At 51.2% G+C, this 21,397-nt stretch overlaps 1 protein-coding gene across 1 annotated transcript in view; it reads right to left on the bottom strand.

Annotated features, from left to right (window-relative positions):
• LHX4 (LIM homeobox 4) overlaps positions 1-21,397 on the bottom strand; it is a 40,804-nt gene that overhangs the window by 13,359 nt on the left and 6,048 nt on the right. The window contains exon 2 of the mRNA XM_059414018.1: positions 10,168-10,339. Coding sequence (XP_059270001.1) covers positions 10,168-10,339 — 172 coding nt within the window. The remainder of the gene's footprint in view (positions 1-10,167; positions 10,340-21,397) is intronic.

Here is a 21,397-nt window from a genome sequence, read left to right as displayed (position 1 = left end):
AAAAAATGTCTGGACCCCCCATGTCCCTCCAGCTACCACCCACTTCTACTCCTTGTAGAGGGAAACTCCTCCAAAGAAGGGTCTACATGCAGGGTCTCTAATGCCCCCCATTCCCACTCCTTTCTTAAATCCACTCTAATGGTTAAAACCTTTTATAATTTTTTTATAAACATAGAATATATTATTAGCCCCAGGGGTACAGGTCTGTGAATCACCAGGTTTACACACTTCACAGCACTCACCAGAGCACATACGCTCCCCAGTGTCCATTGATGGTTAATTTTATGTGTCAATTTGACTGGGCCATGGGATGCCCAGATATTTGGTCAAACACTATTCTGAATGTGTCTGTGAAGGTGTTTTTGGATGAGATGAACATATGAATCAGTAGGTTGAGGAAAGCAGGTTGCCCTCCCCATTGTGGGTGGGCCTCATCCAATCAGTTGAAGGCTTGACTAGACCAGGAAGGCTGACTCTCCTAAGAGTAAAAGGAATGTCCTCCCACCTGACTTCCTTGAGCTGCCACATTGGTTTTTTTCTTGCCTTTAGAGTTGAACTGAAGCATCAGCTCTTCTTAGCTCTCCAGCCTGCTGGCTTTTGGACTGGATTTTACACTATCAGCTTTCCTGGGCCTGCAGCTTGCTGACTGCAGATCTTGGGGCTTCTCAGCCTCCAAAACCACAGGAGCCAATCTTTATAATAAATCTCTTTGTATTACACACACACTCTGTTGGCTCTGTTTCTCTGGAAAACCCTGACGGAGATACACTCCAATCAGGGTGCCCACCCACCAATCAACCCAAACCGCCCTTGGCAAGGTCACCATGACCCCAGCATTGCAGACCCAGTGGTCAGGTCTCTTCTTCCCCGACCTTTCATTGGCGTTGGCTCTCTCGCTTCTCCTTAGAACACAGAGCTCACTGCACTCACACAGTTCTCCTGGTCCCGCCCCCGCCCTCTGGCAGCCTCTTGCCCAGACCTCTCACCTAATTCCAGACTGCTCTATCCCACTGCCTCCTTGGCCTCTCTGCACAACCAAACTCCTGATCCCCCCCCCCCACCAGAATCTGCCCCCCTTCAGAGAATGGGGATTCCGTCCTTCTAGTGACTGAGGCTGAAAACCTTGGACCCCTGCACCCAGTCTGTCGGCACACCTTGCTGGTACCACCCCCAAATTCAATCAGAATTGGACCGCTTCTGACCATCGGTAGTGATGCCTCCCTCGTTCAGACCACCATCACTCCTTGCCCACAACTCACAGCATTCCTGGCTTCTGCCCTTCCCCCACACAGTAGCCACAGTGCTCCTACCTCACTCCCCTCCTCGACACCTCCCAGTGGCTCCCCTGGCTCAGGGTCAAAGCCCAAGTCCCTTACTAGTCCCCAAGCCCCTCCACAATGATAAAACCTCCTCTCCTACTGCTCTGCCTGCCCACTGGCCCAGCCACCCTGGCTCCATGCACCCAGGATGGCTTCCTTCCTTGACTTGAAATGCTCTCTCCCCAGATACCTGCATGACTCCCATCTGCTTTTCGGCGGGTTGCCCCTCACGGGTCGCCTTCCCCAGGGGCATTCTTTGACCAGCCCTGCCCTGGATCCAGCACTTATTATCGTATCTCCAACGGATGCACCGCACAGTTCTTGTGTACCATATCTCTCCACCACCAGCAGGCGAGCTCCATGCCAGCAGGCCCTGGATCTGTTTGGTTCACCACTGAGTCTAGCACCCGCAGCAGGACCTGCCTAGGGCACATGTCCCATGGGTAGCTGGTGAATAAACAGCAAGGACCCGTGCCGAAGGCATGCAGTAACACATGTCCTCCATCTGGAGGAAACTAGTTCAGAGAGGGAGATAATGTACCAGAGACCACACAGCCGTGAACAGCAAAGACAGGACTGGAACCCAGTGCTCTTTCTTACATGGCCGTAGGGAGGCAGTCGGGGAGGGGCTAGCCCCGGCCCCCGCCAGCCTCTGATGGGGGAGGGAGGGGCTGCCACAGTGCAGTGCCCTGTCCCAAGGAAACAAAATACTGCATAACTTAATTTTATGCTTTAATTGCTTGGAGGTGATTTACGGCAAGCTGTATATTTTTTTTCCCAGCTGACACTTCCCTCCATGTATTTCTTTTATCCATCACCACACTTGACAGGTAAGTTGCTGATATTTACTGTTACTGTACGTACCAATATTTCCAACATCTATCACCACCCCAGCCATGTCACGGGCACATATAGTTCTGCCCACGAATGGTCAGCCTTCTCCAGAAAGAGTCAGGGACTATATTTGGAGAAGGCCTTACGCTAGAAAGTGTCAGATTCTTGGGGAGGGGAGACACAGCCCCCCACAACACACATTTACACGGACACCTCCCAGACCCACTGGAATGGCCCCAAGGTGCTCTGCCTTTTACTGGGGGGTGGGGAGGGTTGCGGTTAAAAATGCTTTTCTTGTTAACAAACATTCATTGTTATTCCGAGATGCATCCTACCAGAAAAGATTTAGAATCCGTGACCTAGTCCAGCCCCCTCATTTAACACAGAACAAAACCGAGGCCCAGAGAGGGGTAGTGACTTGTCCAAGATCACACAGCTCGTTTAGTGGTAGAAAAGGGGCTAGAGCCCAACTCGCCCTTTCTCTCAGCAGTGCTTCCCTCCTTCCCCGCTGGGGGTAGATTCACTTCCCAAGAGGCAACGGACATCAGATCCAGACCCGACCCTCTTCTACAAGCTCTAGCCCACCTCCCTTAATCTGGGTAAACACGCGTCTGGCCCGTGGTCTCAGGCAATTTCCTGTGAGCGGTGTCATAGGAACCACACAACAGGCCTCGCAGGTAGATAGGCCATTCCCTCTCCACAGATGGGGACAGGCTGGGATCTGTCGTCGTCTGGCCCAACCACACCCCCCTCCCGCCCACCCCTGCCCTGCAGCCGCCTGACCCACTAACTCCAGGCTGATTCCTCTCTATGCAGGTTTCGCTCGCCTGACACCGAAGCATCCAGGGGCAAGAGCCACCCGGGATGTCTGCTCAAAAGCAGATAAACCACCCTGACTCCTGATTCCAGGCCCCGAGGCCGCAGGTCAGCAAGGCTGCCAGAAGGCCCCCGAGTCGCTGTGACACGGGCCCCTCAGAGAGGCCCCGTGCAACAGATGTTCTCGGTGCTCCTGGGGCCTCCACCCTTGCTCTCTGACTCTCTAATCCCTCAAGACCCCAGTGGTGGTGCGGTAGGCACTGTGACAGACAGTGGTAGGGACACTCAGGGACAGAGGTTCCAGCCCCTCCAGCCGACCGACCTGCTGTGCTGACACCCTGCTCCCACCCCAGGGCCCAACGCTGGTCAGGCCGGGCTGCTGGGGACAGGGGCCCTGGAGCCAGACCCCGACTCACACAGGCCCCTTGCGTGTGACCACGGCCAGAGAACCCACAGAAAGGGACCCCAGTGGGCGAGTGCCGGCAGGGCGTTTCAGAAGCCCTGCCGGGAAGAAGCTTCCAGTGCCACGGAGGGGCGGTGAAGGGTTGAAAGAGGGCACAGGGCGGTTGAACCCCAGCAATGAAGGGACCGGGCGCTACCACTGTTGGCCAGTGTCCTTTCCTGGGGTGAAGAGGAAGCTCCATGCGTCCCTCTTTGCCTGGGGACCCGCGCCCCGGCCTAGATGCCAGCTGACTCACAGGTTGATTTGCAACCCCCTGGTTCCAAACAGATTCCCCGAGGCCTACAAGTCTCTGGGCTGCAGGTCCCACAGATGTCAGGAGGCCTCCGCCCCAGGCTGGGCTCAGCAGCAGCGGGGGTGGGGGTGGGGGGCTAGCACAGCTAAGAGGGGCGCTGGGGGGCGGGGGCGGGCAGATAATCCACAGACTCATCACAGCCAGATCTACAGCCTCGGGTCCCAGGGGGAGCTGCTCCGCTAAGTAATTGCTTCTGCCTTGATTACAGGCCGTCGCAAATGACGGTGGGCCTGGTCCCACCAGTGTGTTTGACTCTTACAAATGTCCACATGGAAGACACTATCTGGAACATCTGATCGTTACCTTAAAAGGTTTAATTTGCTTAGCGAGGGAATTAGACTATAAACTATTAAGAAATTATGGAAAGTCACACGTCAAAGGGACCCTCCCTCTGTGGGTTCCCTAAGCACATTTTGCTAGAGAGCGAGAGAGAGAGAGAATGTGTGTGTGTGCACGCATCCACACAAAGGTGTGTAGTTTCCAGAGATAACGCTGACTTGACAAGGACCATGTCAAGTTGACTGGACCAGCAACCAACCCCAGAACTGAGGTGGCCCTTCCTGGGGTGACAGAGTAAAGACTGGCTGGAGGCGGTCATACCAGCACAGGCTGGGCCCCACCATCCCCCGCAAGAGCTGGGGCTCCTGCTCTGGAAAGTGAAGGCTTCGGGCACAGCCACAGAGCTCTGGACCACACAGGGAGGGATGGCACCCTGGGTGGGGAGAACTCACAGGGGCTCCTGGAACCACCCCCACACCCACAGGTGTTCCGATCACCAGACCTGACATTGCCACTGGACACAGGCCAAGCCTCCCCCCGCCTCAGGACCCCCACCTCGCCTGCAGCCTTTTGTCGCCTCTGCCTCCAGGAAGGTCCTTCTCTTTCTTCCCCGCATACATCCACCATCACGACCTTAATAAAAACAGTCCCTACTAATGACGACACCCAGCACCTCATCTTACTCAATCCTCAGAACCCAGAAAAGCAGAGATTTTTATTCTTCTCCCCCTTTCGAGGCAGGAGACAGAGGCTCTGGGGTCAAATGTCCCGGGACACACGGGAGCGGGATTCAGCCCCTCTGGGAGGCCCCCTCATGGGACAGCTGAGCGTGGGCCTCTGCCCACATTACCTGATTTCCTGGGGGCATCTGCCCAGCTGATGGATGGAGGCCCCGGTCACCAGAGTGGTGATGGGGCCAAGGTCACCAGTGAAGACCAGGCCGGAGCCAGCGAAACCACCCTGCGTCCTGGCCAAACACAGAGCGTGCTGGGGCTGAAACAGGCTGTTCTGAACTGTGGGGATAAATCAGCATCTCTGGGCTCCCAAGGACGCCGCTTACCTGCCCTTGGCTGACAGCCTCACTCACTGCCTGCAGATTGGCTGGCTGGGGGAGGGGCCCATGAGGAATGATGCCTACCACCCAGCCTGGCTGGGGAGCAGCCCACCCAGCCCCCCACTGACAAGTAGCCTTCTCTCCCACTGGGTCTCCAGCAATGACTGCCCGCCGTGTAGATGAAGGTCTCAGGGGCAGGAAGACACCCTCAGAGACGCTGGAACCCCCTGGAGTGGCAGTCACTCTCAGAACTTGCCTCCGACTCTCCCCTCCAGCCCCCCTGTGGCAAGTGAGCTCACAGGCAAGCCTGCAATGTTCTGGAAAGCTGTGCTTTACCTAAACGCTGCTCTCTGTGACCCTGTCGCCGTGTTTGTCTTCAGATTGTAATCACTGCTGGTTTGTTTCCCAAACCTTCATGCAAATTCCCATGGCATCTATGGCCCCAGAGCACTGAAGGGTGCCCTCCCAACTCTGCCAGACTGCCCTCCCCCCACTCTGACGTTAAATGTCATCTTAACAGGAAGGTCTCCAAGCTGGGGGCTGGGAAGGGGGAGGAGGGAGGCCAGGAGAAGCCAGTACAGACCTAGCCCCGAGGGACAGCTCTGACAGCCCGGCCTTCCAGGGCTGTAGGTCAAGTGGCCACACGTCAGGGCCAGAAACCCAGACACTGATCGAGCAGCCAGCATCGAGCTGGACATGGTTTACACGCTATTTCCTTCCCGTTTCGCAACAACTCTGCGGGCTACCATGAGGGTCTTGGAACAGATAAGGCAATGACGTTCAGAAAGCCCTAATCACTTGTTCGCTGACAAACAACTAGTTCAAGACAGGTCAGGAATTCAACTGAGCACCGTCTGGGTTCAACAAACCATTCTGTTCATAAAATAACTCCCTTACGTGAAATGTTCTGATAGGCGCCATGAGCATTCTCACTTTTTTCTGAAGAGGACACTGGGGTTCAGAGATGTTAAGGCACTTGCCAGAGGGCACCCAGCTGATGCTGACAGAGTCAGTACTTGAACCAGTTGCTGGAGCAGAGAACCTGTGCAGTTCACTGTGCTCCAGGGGAAAGGAGCCGCCAGACATGAGGAGGGGACCCGGAAGCTCTACTCCCAGAACGCCGTCCCCACTTCCGGCCCTAGTCTCTTGGCAAGGAGATGGGGGACCTGAGACGCGCAGGACACACCATCCAGAAAGGACCTGATTAGCAAACGCAACACAAGGAGCTGCTGGCTCCTCAGCTTGTGATTCTATTGTAATAGCCTTGGGACCACTGTCTTAGTCAACTCACTGCCTCTTCTCTGGGTCTCAGAATTTTATTCCCTCTGGAGAAAGCCAAAGACCCGAAAGGCAAAACCAGCTAATAACAGCAAAAATTCACCCAAAGTTACTGAACAAGACAGAATTCAACAGCTCCAAGAGGAAAATGCGACACCACAGAGTACGAGCTTCCAACAATCCTTCTTTCTTTGTCTGGGCAAACATCAACATCGCCCTCTGCTGTCAGCCGCCAGTATTACCACATCTCCTGGGCGGACAGCCGGTGGAAGGCTGACCTCCCCCCACCTCTGAGGTTTTACACACCTCTAGCCGGGCACTCTTCACAGTCCTGACTCAGAAGACTTCACACAGAATAAAGGATACCCCTTAGAGAGGTGCAGAGCAGTGGCCCTGCCCCTTGCTATGGGAAAAATACTGATCCTGAAGCTTAGCACCCGAGAGGGGGTCAGAGAGGTCCAAGCCCCCTGAGCAGGCTATGGGGCACCTATCAGAAAAGGACAGAAATATGTCTTCCTTTTTTCTTTTTTTCTTCAAGGAACACAGAGAAGAGAGTCTCCCTGGCTCTGAGCAGGCCTCTTCTGAATCCCACAGCTGAACGATCAGAGGTCTGGCAGGTGAATTCAAGTGTACAGCACCCGCCTTCCCTTCTGCAGTCCCGTGTGGGACCAGGGAGGGACCTGAGGCTCCAGCGCCTGCTCTGCCCTCCAGCCCTGCCATGTGCCCTCTCTGCTCATGTGTCCCCTGCTGCGCCATCTGCCAGCAGGTGCCTGGTGACTTTTAATGAACAGTCACGGGGAGCAGCCCACTGGCTCTGCGGCCATGTTACAGGCTGAGTCCCAAGGGGACAGAGGTCCCTAGACCCTGGGGAGGAAGGTGAAGCCAATCCGACCCTGGAGGATTGAGTCCTTCCGTGTCCTCCCCAAGGACTGTGATGGGCTCCACCGAACAGCCGCAGTCCCGAAGAGCTGTGTGGGGCCTGACTGCCTGTGGAGCCAAGTGTTTTTCCTGAGAGGGCCTCAGAGTGGCCCAGTCTGCAGGTCTCAGTGACCCTCCATCAACAGCAGACAGAATCACCTCAGCCTTAAATTTGTCTCCACACAGCCCCTCTTCACAGAGGAAGAACCCGGAGTCAGCCCTCTCCTACTTCATGAACAGATCCAGCCCTGGGCGTGGGGGGTCCTTTTAAGAAGCAGAGCAGTCCTGTGGGACGAGGAGAGTAATTGTGACTACATCACAGGCCTGGGGCTCCGTCGGTTGGAGGTCCAACTCTTGACTTTGGCTCAGGTCCTGATCTCTGTGTTGTGGAATTGAGTGTCCCCCCAACCCCCACCCCAGGCATGGGTCTCCATGCTCAGTGGGGAGTCTGTTGGACTCTCTCCCCCAACCTCTGTCCCTCCCCTCACTTGCACACTACCTCTAAAATAAATAAATACATCTCTAAATAGATAGAAAGATAGATAGATAGATAGCTAGATAGCTAGCTAGCTAGCTAGCTGAGGCAAAGGCCTGTGCATTTCCCAGGCATCCTGGGCCTTCACAACTCCCAGGCAGCAAGTGGGGACAGAAGGAACTGGTCAGCAAACAGGCTGTAAGTTCACTACGGGATCTACTCTTCGTGGCATCAAACCCAGTGACAGTCTGTGGGCAAGGCCAGGTGCACAGGCCATGCTGGGGATAGAAAAATGGAAAAATAAACCTTTCCTTGAGCCAACAAGGAAGACGAAACAGGTGAGGAGGCGTGAGCAAACACGAGACTACTGACACGAGTCACGGGGCGAGAGAAGGGGCAGGTGCCCACCTGCGGAAGAGCGGGACCACAGCCAGGGAAGGATGGGGAGACCTCGAGAGGACAGACAGAAGCCCTGCAGGACAAACGAGCCTGGGTCAGGGCCTGCCTGGGGACGGGGGCGATCAGCACCCAGGACAGTGGTGAGGTAGGACTAGAAGGAAACTGGGGCACAGGGAGGAAGGCTCTGACGGCACAATGCATCTGGAATATTCTGTGGGTAAGGGGGCCCTGCTGAAGGAGCTGGGGGCCAGGGTCAGCTGTGAGCATGGATGCTGTCTGGTGGGGAGGCATGTGGGCTAGAGGAGGTGGGAGGTTGGTCATGAGGCTACTGCTGAGCAGTGTTCCAGAAGGATCCAAACGAGGGCCATGGCACAGGGCGGCTACGGAGACAGGAGGGCAGGGCACTGGCCTGAGTGAGTAACCGTCACTGTTACTTCTAGTCTTGGGCTGGTGGCTCATCCGGCTGTGCTAATCCTTCCCTAGCCTGCACCCCGGGGCCCCTTCTGGGTTTAAAGGGTCCCCTTTACTCACTACTTGTCTCAAACCCAAACCTACACTTGAGCTGCTACCCACCCCCCTTCCCCAAACCCAGAGCCAGCTAGTCAAGGTCCGAACCCCAGGGAGGGGCTCGAAGGAGCTTCTCTGAGAACAGAGTCCTGTGACGTGATCCTAATGGGATTCGCCCGCACCCCAGCCAGTGGTCTGAGCACCTACCTTGTTCCCAGCTGGGCAAGAAGGTCATGCCCCTGGGCTCACTGAGGCTTCCCAGAGGTACACAAATGGGGGGAGGATGGGGCCCAGACCCTGGAATGCAGCTGACCCAACCCCAGGGCCAGGCCCACCCACCTGCATCCTCTTGCTCGCTCTCTCTCTCACACACACACACACACACATACACACACACACAGAGGGAGAGAGTGGAATATTTTTGGCCGAAGTGTGATGGTGCCCAAGAGTGTGGCCTTCTCAACACAAGCCATGTAGAGACCACTTTCATCTTTAATGTGCTTTTCAACTCCTGATGGGCAAAAGAAATTTGAGAATCCTCAGAAATTCAGATCACTTATTCCCCGAAGTTAAACGTTGGGAGGATTAGGGAGAAACACGTTCTGTCTCCAGGACTGGCATCTCTCCCCCTTTGCCCTCCCTTTGTGCAGAACACACCACCTTGGAAGGATGCACCCCTTCTCCCTGAGGTTTGCTCATTTGTGCCAAAGGTTTGCAGGCTTTGATAAGCCTCCCCAGCAGTCCCGTCCCCCTCAGCGCAGCCCACGGGCCACCCCCACGGGGCTCGGTGTCACTGCGGGACGACCCCCTCCTCCTGGTCTTGGTGTCGCTGCTGCCAGCAGGTCCAAGTGAGCTGGGGCCCCAGGGTCAGTGCCTTGGGTAATAGGTTCCAGGAGGAATGTCCCAGACTAAATGTCACAGAAAATAACTTCTAGGAAGTCCCCTCGCTGTGACCAACAGGATTTTTCTGTTGGTCAGTCTTCAAAGCTAACGTTCAGGTGTCAGACATTGTCCTAAGGACTTTACCCATATTGATTCATTCAAAGCCTGTAACAAGCCTATGAGGTAAGAACTATTATCACAGACCCATTTTAAAGATAAGCAACCCGAGGCGGAGAGAAGTAAACTGCCCGAGAGCCCACAGCTAGTAAGTGCTTCAAACCCCATCGTGGTCTGGGCACTTTACCACCCCAGGAAACTGCCTCTTCCTCCTGTTCTCATCAAAAGCAGTGACACCGACAGAGCCTGGCTGGACCCGGACCGGAAGCAAAGCTTCCAAGCCTCCGGGGCCCTTTAGCAATCACGAGACTCCTCTGGATTCGGGGGTGAACCTCCAAGCACCTACTCAGAAAGTGGCAGCAATGAGACGGCCTCGTGTCCTGAGGCAGGATTTATGGGAATCTTTGGTCTGTCCCCCTAAGGCCCCCCACTCCTCAGCAGAAATGGCACTCACGCCCTCTGCCACCAGCCCCTCCCACCTCACTCCCAGGGGAGAGCCAGAGACAGACCAGAGCCCCGGGGGTTTGGACTTACTTGAAGAAGTCTTCCTTGCAGTAGACGCTCCCGGCCCTGGAGAAGCACCTGTCGGCCAGTGGCATCTGGCAGTCTGCACACTTGAGGCAAGAGCTGTGCCAGTGTCGGTCAAGGACCTTCAGGATGAACTTGTCCAGGATGTGCTGGTTGCAGCCAGCGCACTGAGGGATTTCTGTGGGGAGCGAGACAAGGCAGAGTGAGCCTTCCACGTGGCGCTGCTCACCACGCCAGACCCGTGTGGATGCCCTCCCTTCTCCACGATTCCTCTCCCACGGGAGGAAAAGGGCATAACCCAAAGCCTTCGACTGCCCCATAGAATGGGGTGGGGCATACACAGCATGGAGGTCACCGGTCCAGGCGGCAGGTGGGAACTGAAATCCAGCCCACCCTGTGTGTCCCATTAGGAGGCAGGATTCTCAAGGGGCAGGAACAGGGTTCCTTTCGCAGCTTTGTGTCCTGGCTGCTCAGCACCGCGCCTGGCGTACCCAAGTGTCTTCACAGAGGTGATCATGGAAAAAATACTTAATCACATCCTCTCCAAGAAGTTCACCTTGAAACAGTTCACCAGTTTCTCCTGTGCACTCCAAATCATCAACACAAGTAGGAAAACCAGATCTCTCGGGAATCATCTGTGTTTCTTGATTCCTATCATGTTTGTTGGCGTGTTATAATTTAAAAGTGTTAACATAAGGGAATTCACCTCAAAGCACTTGGGAAAAAAATGTGAACCATCCAAGTCTATGTAGAAAGAAAGCTCAAGTACTAAGTCATTCGTATATCAGACCTGTAGACAGGCTACTGCGACCTTCACGTCATGATATCTCTAGTGACGGACACACGTGTCAGTGACAGGCCCAGTAAACCCCAAAGCCTGCCTGTTCCCATTATGGCCTCAGCAGCTACCAACATTTGCCTGAAAGTCAGACCACTAGGTGCCTTGCTTTTTGACCCCATTCCCAAAAGGCCCCATGAACTACCAGGTAGTTCTACCAGGAGCACACTGGGGCAGATCCTCATGGGTCTGGGAACCAACTACCTGTCCTCATGCATATGGCATTTTTTCTATCAAAAAACTCTCCCAGCTGCCTAAGTGGCTCAGTCCATTGGGCATCTGCTTTGGGCTTAGGTCATGATCCTGGAGTCCCCAAATCAAGCCTTTCTTCCCACACCCCCCTTGGAGGGGAGTCTGCTTCTCCTTCTGCCCCCTCCCCTCCCCGCTCACCACTTGTGCGCAATCTCTCTCTCTCTCTCTCTCTCTCCCCCTCAAATAAGTAAAATCTTTTTTTAAAAATTTTCCTCCTTGACAAAATGTTCAACCAATTAGATGCCGAGTTACTTACAAATAGTTCCATGTGCCCAGCAAAGTGCTAAGCACACAACAACAACAAAATTTCCATCAAAAAGTGGGGACGAGTAGAACACAAGGTAAGACTATGGATTCTAGGGCCAGTCCACCTGGGCTTGAATCCTGGCTCTGCTTTTTAACCTTCCACGAATTACTTCCCCTCTCTCTGCGCCTGTTAAAGTGGGGGGGGGGGGGTGAGTTGGTGATGACAATAGCACCTGGTAGGATTGTTGTGAAGAGTAATTGAATCAATAGGGCTAAGGCTGGGCCAGTAAACAATAAGTGCTCAATAAAGGTTTGCTGTTATTAGGAGATAACTGCAGTAACCAGGTGTTAGATGTGGTGCTCTTGTGGCTGAGGGGAAGGAAAGTTAGGGGCAGGTTCATGGACCTGATCTCATTGGGCTCCTGCAAGAATCCCTGTGTAGATGAGAGCGCCCCACATCACAGCGCAGCTCCGCCAGGCCCCGGGCCATGGCTGTCGGCCCGCAGGTCGCGCTCCCCAGCTACAACCGCACCCCTGCCTGTCTCAGGGTCCCTCAGGACCGGCACCCCTGGAGCAGCAGGGAAGAGGGGCAGGGGGCTGAGACCGGGAGAGATCTGGAGGCTTTGAGGAAGGAGGGAGACTCACCAGGGGCTCCTGCGGTGCGACCAGGCCAGCCCGCGAGGGGAAGGGGGGACAACTCCTGTAAAAACGTCATTAGGGGCCTGGGCGCGGGGCTCTCCCGCCCGCCTTTGCATTTGCAGCCGCTGCATCTGCTGAGCCAGGGGCTTGCGGAGGGAGGTGAGGAGCAGATCGCTCTGGCACCGTTTTGCAAGCGGAGGGGAGACGAGATCGAGGTCCCCGGAGCCGGGCAAGCCCCCGGGGCCGGGACCCACCAGCCGCAGGGGGGCCCGTCCCAGGCCGGGTGATGCGGCGACACCGCCCGCTGGGGGCGTCTTTGGGTGAGCGGCCGGCCCGAGCCCCGGGGCCAGGTCCCCTGCCGGCGCCCGCGGACGCACACGAAGCCTTGGAGAACCCGGACGTAGAGCGGCGGTCCCGACCCGGGGCGCCCCAGCCCGCTCCCGCCCGCAGCCGCCCCGCTCCGGGGCCAGAGGGCGCCGATTCCCACCTAATTGTTGGCCGGCCTTGCCGCGGGCAGAGGGGCGGCTGTATTTCTCCTCGCAGCCGCCAGTGCAGGGGATGAGGGCGAGGATGTGTGCTCATAAAATTTATTTCGAGCAAGGTAGCTCCCGGGAGCTTAATCTGATGAGTATTCGAGAGAGAATACATTACGGCTAATGCATGCGCGGGCGGGCGGGCGGCGGAGCTCGGGAGGCGCAGACGGCGGCGGCGGCTCGCTTCGCTGCAGCACCAGCAGCGACCGACCGGCCTCGGCCTTCAGCTTGCGGGTGCTTCCTGCTGGGTCCGGCGGCGCGGCCCAGACTCTGGGTTCTCTGAGGCCTTAGGACTAAGCCGGGGTCCTCGAGTTTGGCAAAAATGAGAGGCTCATTCTAAGGGCCCTTTTTAGGTTAAAAAAATAATAATAAAATCTTTCCTACTGTACTCAAACAATGTAGATTTTTTAAGGGGGTTGGCATTTTTAAAAACAAAGATAGCGTAGAAATGATTTGCGAGATCCATAATATTCCAGTAATTGTAAAACTAGATGTCAAGAGCCTCTTATGGGCTCTGCCAGGTCCTGGGTGTACATCCGCACCACTGGGTGAGGAAAGTGTTCTTATCCCCATTTTACAGATGAGAAAATTGAGCTTGGAGATAGGAAGCAAAGTGCCCAAGGTCCCGCAGTGGGGGGAAATGGGACTTGAACCAAGACCCGATGCTTAAGGTTGGCTAACCCAGCCTGAGAGCTGGAGGGATCGCGCCTCGCCTGGCTGGCTCTACCCCTGTTACTTTATGGAAGGAAGAGGTAGTCTCAAAGCTGCTCTGTACAGTGACAAGGGAGTAGATGAGCCACTGGAGTCTTGTGCTCCGTAACAATTGGGCAAACGGAAATGTCGGAGACACACATTTAGGTCCTACAGACAGAGTATGCCTGTGCCGTATGGGATGGACACCTAACGCCCAGAGGACGGTGGGAAGCAGAAGGTCCTGGTGCCAGCTTGTTGATGACATCTGTCAAGTTCAGATTCATCCCTGCCAGTGAGGGGGTGGAGACCTGTGAACTCAGATCCCACACTTCAGGTGACAGCACTCCGCGTAATTATTTTGATTAGTGTGAAATGTAAGCTATCTAGAAATTTTTCCAGGGGCAACAACACAAGCCTTTTTTTTTTTAAACCTTGCAATAAATTATTACTATTTTTAAATTCAGAGAGCTCACACAGGACAGAGGTTAAAGAGGTCTCCTACCAGAAATAAAGTCATAACCAAAATTTCCATGGAGGTAGAAGATCTCCAAGTCCCTAATAAACTCAACTTATTTCCTGCAGTATTTGATATCACAAGATTCAACTTTAAAAACTGGAATTTAAGCCGGCCCTGGGAGTCATTAAGAGAGAATTTAACCTGTAAACTCAGATTCCGATATGAGGAGTCCTTGCACTTAAAATGAAAATTTTTACCTTATCTACACACAAGTGTTCTTTGGTGATGTTCTCTACTGGGGCTCAGCAGAGAGTAAGACAGTCATAAAAAGACAGCAAAGCCCATGGAACAGCCAAGGAGTCTGGGGAGATGCTGGTCACCCGGTTCAGTGTCCTCCCCATTGGCAGGGCCCAGAGGCTTCTGTGAGTCCCGCAGAGTGACAGGGCTCAAAGCTGTATGGGCAGGGAGAGTCCCTTGGACACGTCCCAGGACACCCACACCCTCACAAACACATATATACACAGACAAACACACATATTTGCCCATACTTAGTATACACACATAGAACACAAACACACATATACATACAAACACTTACACAATCACAAATAAACCAAGATACACCCTGAGACAAACACGAGGGCACCCATACGTACCACATTCACACAGCCATGCACGTTTGCATATACTCAGACATACTTGTAACACACACACCCGGAGGTACACACTCACACGTACACATAAACATGCACACACACAGCCTCATACACAAGCTGAGGCTTCGCCGCCCTTCTGGAAAACAGCCAGTTCTTCTGAAGGCTAGCTTCATCTCTGGAAAGGAAACTATCTCCGAAGGAGGGAGCTGTCCAACCCTGGAGCCCTTGGGGAAAGCGAGCATTGAGTGCTACAGAAAGCTAGGGGCGGGCACCTGGTTGGCTCAGTGGATTAAAGCCTCTGCCTTCGGCTCAGGTCCCGGTCCCAGGGTTCTGGAATGGAGCCCCACAACCGGCTCCCTGGGAGCCTGCTTCCCCTGCCCCCCCCCCCCGCCCCCATCGGCCTCTCTGCTCAGCAGGGAGCCTGCTTCCCTTCCTCTCTGCCTGCCTCTCTGCCTACTTGTGATCTCTGTCAAATAAATAAATAAAACCTTAAAAAAAAAAAAAGAAAGAAAAGAAAGCTAGGGGCAAGGAGAAACATTTTGTTCCAATACTCTTGGAAAATTGTTGTGAGAATTTGCAAGTTTTCAGTTCTGCTTAGAGTTTACATCTTTAGGTCTGCCAAATTTTTTTTCTAAGACTTTATTTATTTATTTGACAGACAGAGGTCACAAGTAGGCAGAGAGGCCGATGCGGGCTCGATCCCAGGACTCTGGGACCATGACCTGAGCCAAAGGCAGAGGCTTTAACCCACTGAGCCACCGAGGCGCCCCTGCCAAATTGTTTGTAATAAATCCCAGATCAGAGTCTGATAGACCTGGGTTCATATCTCAGTCGACCATGTAAACCCTCTTGGACAAACGGCTTAACTTCCTTGAGCCTCAGTTTTCTGATCTGTAAAACAGAGATGGTAACACCAGTCTCGCAGGGTTGGCTGCGTGATCACATCAGACGAGCATAAAACTCCTAACCCCATAAGACCGTTGCTCAGCTCACTGGTACCTCCCTTTTCCACTCCCCATGGCCAGTCACCAACAAGATGAATTTATATATTTAAAGTACATTAAAGTCATCTCATGTTTCCTTATTTCCCAATATAATTTCCCCCTCCCTCACTGACCTCCCCCTACACACATAAAACCCTCAAAACTCTCCTCCATCGTTTTAGTTCTAAAGCATCTGGCAGATGTACACCCCTTTCTAACCAGCATAATCCCAGAACATGAATAGCACATAATGCAACATTACAAAGTTAAGTCTTTTAGGAACAAAGAAATCTGGCATATTGTTTCCTCCACAGAATGAGGGCAAATTTGCCAGACCTTGGTCTCCACCCCATATATGAAAGGTGAGACTGAAGAGGTGGGTTAGGACCACCGCCAAGTGGACCTCACTTCACTTTTGCTGTTATGTGTTCAGGTAAGAGTGGGTTGAGTTCATATTAACCATTGAGGATTCTAGTATTTTTCTTAGAAATCTTCAAATGTCCAATGGAAAAGTGACTATTTCTTATTTGATGACAAATGGCTAAAAACCTTTTCTTTGCCTGTAGCCTTAATCTACCTCTTCATCAAGGAAGTTTATAAAGCTCATAACCTCCAATCACCTGAGATACTGCAGTGTGGGCACGAGGGGCTTAGTTTCAGAGTGGCCCATCCAAAAATGGACTCCATTTTAAATACCCAAATTCCTCTATTAGTGAAGTTTCAGAAAACTGGGAAGTAGGTCAAAAAGTCTGATGTGGTCTCTGGCAGACCAAATCCCCCCCCCCCCCCCCAGCCCCCCCCCCCCCCCCCCCCCCCCCCACCTTCCGAGTAACATCTAAAAAAGTGTTGTGTGTTTTTATCTCCCCGCTCACGTGTCTTCATTTCCAAGCAACTGCTCTCAAGGAGCAAGGGGCCACCATGAAGCATTTTGGAGACAGTTTGTGTGTGTTTGTTTGATCGATTTTAATTCTTTGAAAAATGGTGTTTTCTATCTCTCTGGTCACGGAAGAGCAAGAAGGTGAAGAAAAACATTTTTTCCACTAAAGAGATGAAAACTAGAACCAACTCACTTGGGAGTAACTTCTAAAATGTACTAAATAAAGTGCACCTTTCTGGGAAAATGTACTGGAATTTCCATATTTCTGTTGGAATCTTAATGCTGATAAGCACTTTGGTATTTGATATTTGATATTTCTAAAACTAAGTTGTTTTGAGTTATTAGGAATAATGTTGACCCATGTTGAACAATGCCCTGAGATCAGATTAATATTTTCTAAATTTTGTACCTTCATGTTGCCACTTTGGAAAACCACCAGACCCTGCTTTTTAAACTGCCTTTTGGGTGGAGCTCCTCTGTTGGTTTCAGAATTTGACTGAACGACGTCATTCCCACGACAAGGTTTTCCTTGCTTCTTTCAGGATAGGAACCATGATCTATGTTCCAGCGCTCCTGGTGGGGTGGGCAGATCCAGGACACTCCTGGGAGGCTTGGCCCCTCTTGGGACACCCAGGAGCCCTCCAGCCGCTGAGGGCAGCTCAATATGCCTTGGTTCTGGTATTTAAGACTGCCAGCACTCTGAACTTTGTTGAGTACTTGCAAATCTCCAAGTTCATTTACTCTTCTCAGCAACCTTGTGAAAAGTTAACCTCAACATTTAAAAGAACTTCCTGGGGTGCCTGAGGGGCTCAGTCCTCAAGCGTCTGCCTTCAGCTCTGGTCATGATCCCATGGTCCTAGGATTGGGTTCTGCAAGAGCTCCCAGCTCTCTCACTCCCCCTGCTTGTATTCCCTCTCTAGCTATGTCTCTCTCTGTCAAAATAAATAAATAAATATAAATAAAAATAAATAAATAAATAAATAAATAAATAAAAATAATAAATAGATGAAATCTTAAAAAAAAAAAAAAAACAACTTCCCAAAGGGTACACAGTTGGGGGCCAAAGTGGGGCTAGAAGTTTCTTTTTGTCCTGCACATGTTCTGGGGCTGACTGAAGACCAAGGCTTCAAACAGGGCTCAAGAAACCCAGTGGCTTTCACTCCAAACTCTTTTGTGGTGACTTCACTCAAGAAGTAAGTAGTTTTGGAACTCATCTTAATTAACACTTTGGCCAATATATGTCTCTCAAACTACATAATTTCATTTGTTTGTTAAGTTTCTTTACTGACTCCACACTGAAAGAAGAAACTAAATGGGGCTTTGAGGAAACACATATACAATGGAAATACTGTATGAAATATTGTTTTCCTTAGAATTCTCCATTCCTTCCCCACATCTAAGGGAGAGAACAAAACAGGCTTCCCTGTGTAAGTAAGAAGGAAGCCTGTTCCCAAAAGGCAGGCTGGGGAAAGCCCCCTCAGTCAGGGGTGGGGGGAGGTGGGGGGGACATTAATTTAGTCTGGGAGTGACTAATTCTAAAGTGTATCAACATATGGCCACAGGACATAACCAAGCATGGCATCCTGCCTGCTAAAAGTCACACCTAGCTTCTGGGATATCCAAGTCTAAGGAATTATAACAGAGGTATAATTAAAATTTAATTAAAAGTTCTATTCCTGGGGCACCTGGGTGGCTCAGTGGGTTAAGCCTCTGCCTTCAGCTCAGGTCATGATCTTGGGGTTCTGGGACTGAACCCCCACATCAGGCTCTCTGCTCAGCAGAGAACCTGCTTCCCCCCGCATCCCCACCTCTGCCTCTCTGCTTACTTGTGATCTCTGTCTGTCAAAAAAAAAAATTTTTTTTTTCTATTCCTGGATCCATATTTCACAAATAAAACTTTCCACTTCAAAGTTGCCATCATCGCCACGAACAATAAAATCCTGTTTTCTGGTCCCAACTCCCCCTTTCAATGCCCTGATCATTGTGACTGATGGAAAGGGAACGGAGGACTAATCCCTCTTTGCAGTCCACATTCAGGGTGAGCCTGAGACTCAGGAAGTGCTGTACCTGAAAATCATGACGCTGTGTGTCTGGGTTCCCCCCTCCGCGCTTTATTTTCCATCTCCCTACTAAGAACAATTCATTTTATTGAACAATTTATAGCTTCCTTTTTCATATTTCCTCCTATTCTAAACTCATGTATCTTGAAGAGACCATAACACAGTCTTCCCAAATACTTTATACATTTTCTTCATAACTTAGTAAGAATTATCCCATAAACAACACAACCAAAGCACAAAATTCCAATATTAATTCTTCAAAACTTAAGCAGAAAAGGTATATTAAACATCATGGTATTTTGTGATGGTGATGAATCATTAAATAGAGACACACAAATCCTGAGAAAAGCTTAATTAAAAAAAACAAACCTAGTGTTGCATTTAAGGTAAATCATACTCTCTATTATAATTATGTTTGCTTACATACTTTAAAAATACATCAACCCACAGGTCTCATCTAATTTCTAGTCTTTCCTAGTTTGTGTGTGTGTGTGTCTTGACGAATGACTAAACACTAGGAAACAAGTCAGAAAAGCCTTCTCATGTCAGAAATGACTGTGCCTAATGTTTTTTCCCTCCACTCGTCCTTCAGAATCCTCCCCCCCCACAACAGATTTTATTTGTTTCACTTGGTGGTTTGGGGTCCCTCTGACAAGCTCCTTTGTTCTATTTCTGCTTAAGCAGCTCAAAAAATAGTAACCTTTTCAATATAAAGATCAAATCCGAAAGTATCCTGGAGACAACTTCGATGTTAACCATTTTAAGGCTGAATTTGGACAACATTTTAACAGGAGTCCTATCGTCAATAAAAGACAGAATGTAAATATGCATTTGCAGGTATGGGATTATCTTCTAGATTACATATTCACACAGAAGTAATGCTACTCAGTAGGATATCGAATCTTCTGGTGATTGCAAATAAAACAAAGTCGCCTTAAACAAATCCGTGACAGTCTATGGAAATGTTGTGGACACCTCTCTGTTTCCACTCCATCTTCGCATTTAATCATTGCTAAATCTCCACGATGGGTTTTTCTGATGTCTCATTCCGTAGCAATATTCCATATGTTTGGCAACCTCTCCCTCATAAGGAGAAACTTTCAATTAATTTGGCTGCAAGTTTTGTCTCTATTAAGCTATTCCCAGAACCCATCCCTTAACCCTCTAACATTATAATTAAAGTAAATTATACTTTAAAGGCATTTGGGGGTGAGCTACCGCAGTAAAACATCTGTGGCTAGTGAAACATCCCGACTGACTGACGGAGGGAAGGGGGCTGAGGAAATCTGAGAGACGAAATCCACCAAAATAACAACAGGACTAAGGACTTGCCTCCCAAGATGATTTTCCAATCCGCCATTAATACAGTTAACCTGGAGTACATTTTCCAAGGGAGAATCAATTCCAATTTTGCCAATTAAACCCAACCCGTCCGCCTGCTCCCAAGAACAGTGCCTCAAAATGGTTCATTTGTGCTCCATTTTGATCAGGGCTCTTGCAGAATTCAGGACCTTAAAAAAGGGACAAAATCTCACAGCAGCATCTACTTTAGATGACTTTTTTCCTACTATAAACAACAATAGCCCAGCTCCTGGGCAGCTTCTGTCCTGGACCCAGAAACTGCCCTTCCTTCCAAGGCTCCAAAAAAGGGGTTGGGGGTGAGGGACCCCATCACCCTTCAGCCTGCTCAACAGTCAACCTCTAACAAAAGCCCTGTGCTGTGAGTTCCTGCAGGAACCCGAGTGTACCCTCCCCCGCTGCAAAGACCTCACAAAAGAAGGAAGGAAGAAACAAGGAAAGGAAGAAAGGAAGACAAGAAAGGAGAAGGAAGAGACACGTGAGCCACATTGGAATTTTACGAACAGCAGCAGTTCACTCACATCTGTGTCCTGGGTATTGTTAACACTCATTTCAGAAAGAAAAGGCAGAAAATCATCACAGAAGGACACGTGCACTCGCCACCCCCACCATCTCCGAACCCCGCATCTGGTGCTACCACAGCAAGCTGCTGTTTGTCTCTGTCCAACCTTGTTTCCCAAAGTGGATATTATTCCTCCCGACCGGTGGACAGCTAAACTGTTTCCAAATCTCTCCCATTCCAAAGCTTCTCAGCTCTAATCCTGATCAATTTCCCTAAATGAAAGCGATGCTATAAGGTCCCTCCACCCAAGGCCACCAACCCTCCCCATCCACAACTCTTCAATTTGGAGGAAACTAGTCTCCCCGGCCAGAGAAATCCACCAAATAGCCATCACTGCTGAACAAAACAAGAAGCTCAAAGTAGTCTTCTTAACAACGTGAGAGAAAGGTTAGTCCCCGTTAACTAATTTTGCATCCCGGCAGGACTGCAGGTGTGACCCTCCCTCCCCCCCTTCCTCCAGGCCAGCCGCAGCGCGGGTGTCCCTCTGGGCTCAGCCTGCTAATGCGGTGCTAAGTACTCACTAATTGACTGTAGCACACAGTGAAAGGGCACTAAATCCGAGGCAAATGGGAAGTTAGGACAATGGGAGTATTTAGGACTTGAGGCTGTCTACACCTGGTCAGCGGGGGTCATCAGGTCACTGTTCAAAACCCAAGACGCTCCGTGAACCGTGTTTTGTCTACTCGCTGGTGCTTTGCCGGTTTCCTGTCTCCCTGGACCCCCACCTCACCTCTAAGAGGCTGCAATTAAAAAAAAAAAAAAAAAAAAAGACTCTGGTATTTATTTGCAGTAGTGTATGTAGGCGGTCTCCAAGACGTCTTGAGGACTCGCTTTGCTCTAATCCCCTGAGCATTCAGCCAACATTCTTGCCTTAACCCTGCTTCGTTTTTGGCGTGTCAGGAGGGAGGTACACCTAGCATTTGGTCTTCCTTCTACTTCCCGCCACTCCCGGTTTTATCCCGCCCGGCCTGGCCAGTAATTCCTCTCCTTCCTGATTAGTTTCACTCTTCAGATCCCGTTAAAGGACACTCACTCCCGCACCTAAAAAATGTAAAAAAAAAAAAAAAAAAAAAAAAAAAAA

The sequence above is a fragment of the Mustela nigripes genome, chromosome 10 (genome assembly GCF_022355385.1).
Source record: "Mustela nigripes isolate SB6536 chromosome 10, MUSNIG.SB6536, whole genome shotgun sequence".
Classification (NCBI taxonomy): domain Eukaryota; kingdom Metazoa; phylum Chordata; class Mammalia; order Carnivora; family Mustelidae; genus Mustela; species Mustela nigripes.
The sequence above is the reverse complement of the archived record's forward strand: the minus strand, read 5'-3'. Positions and strand labels throughout refer to the sequence as shown.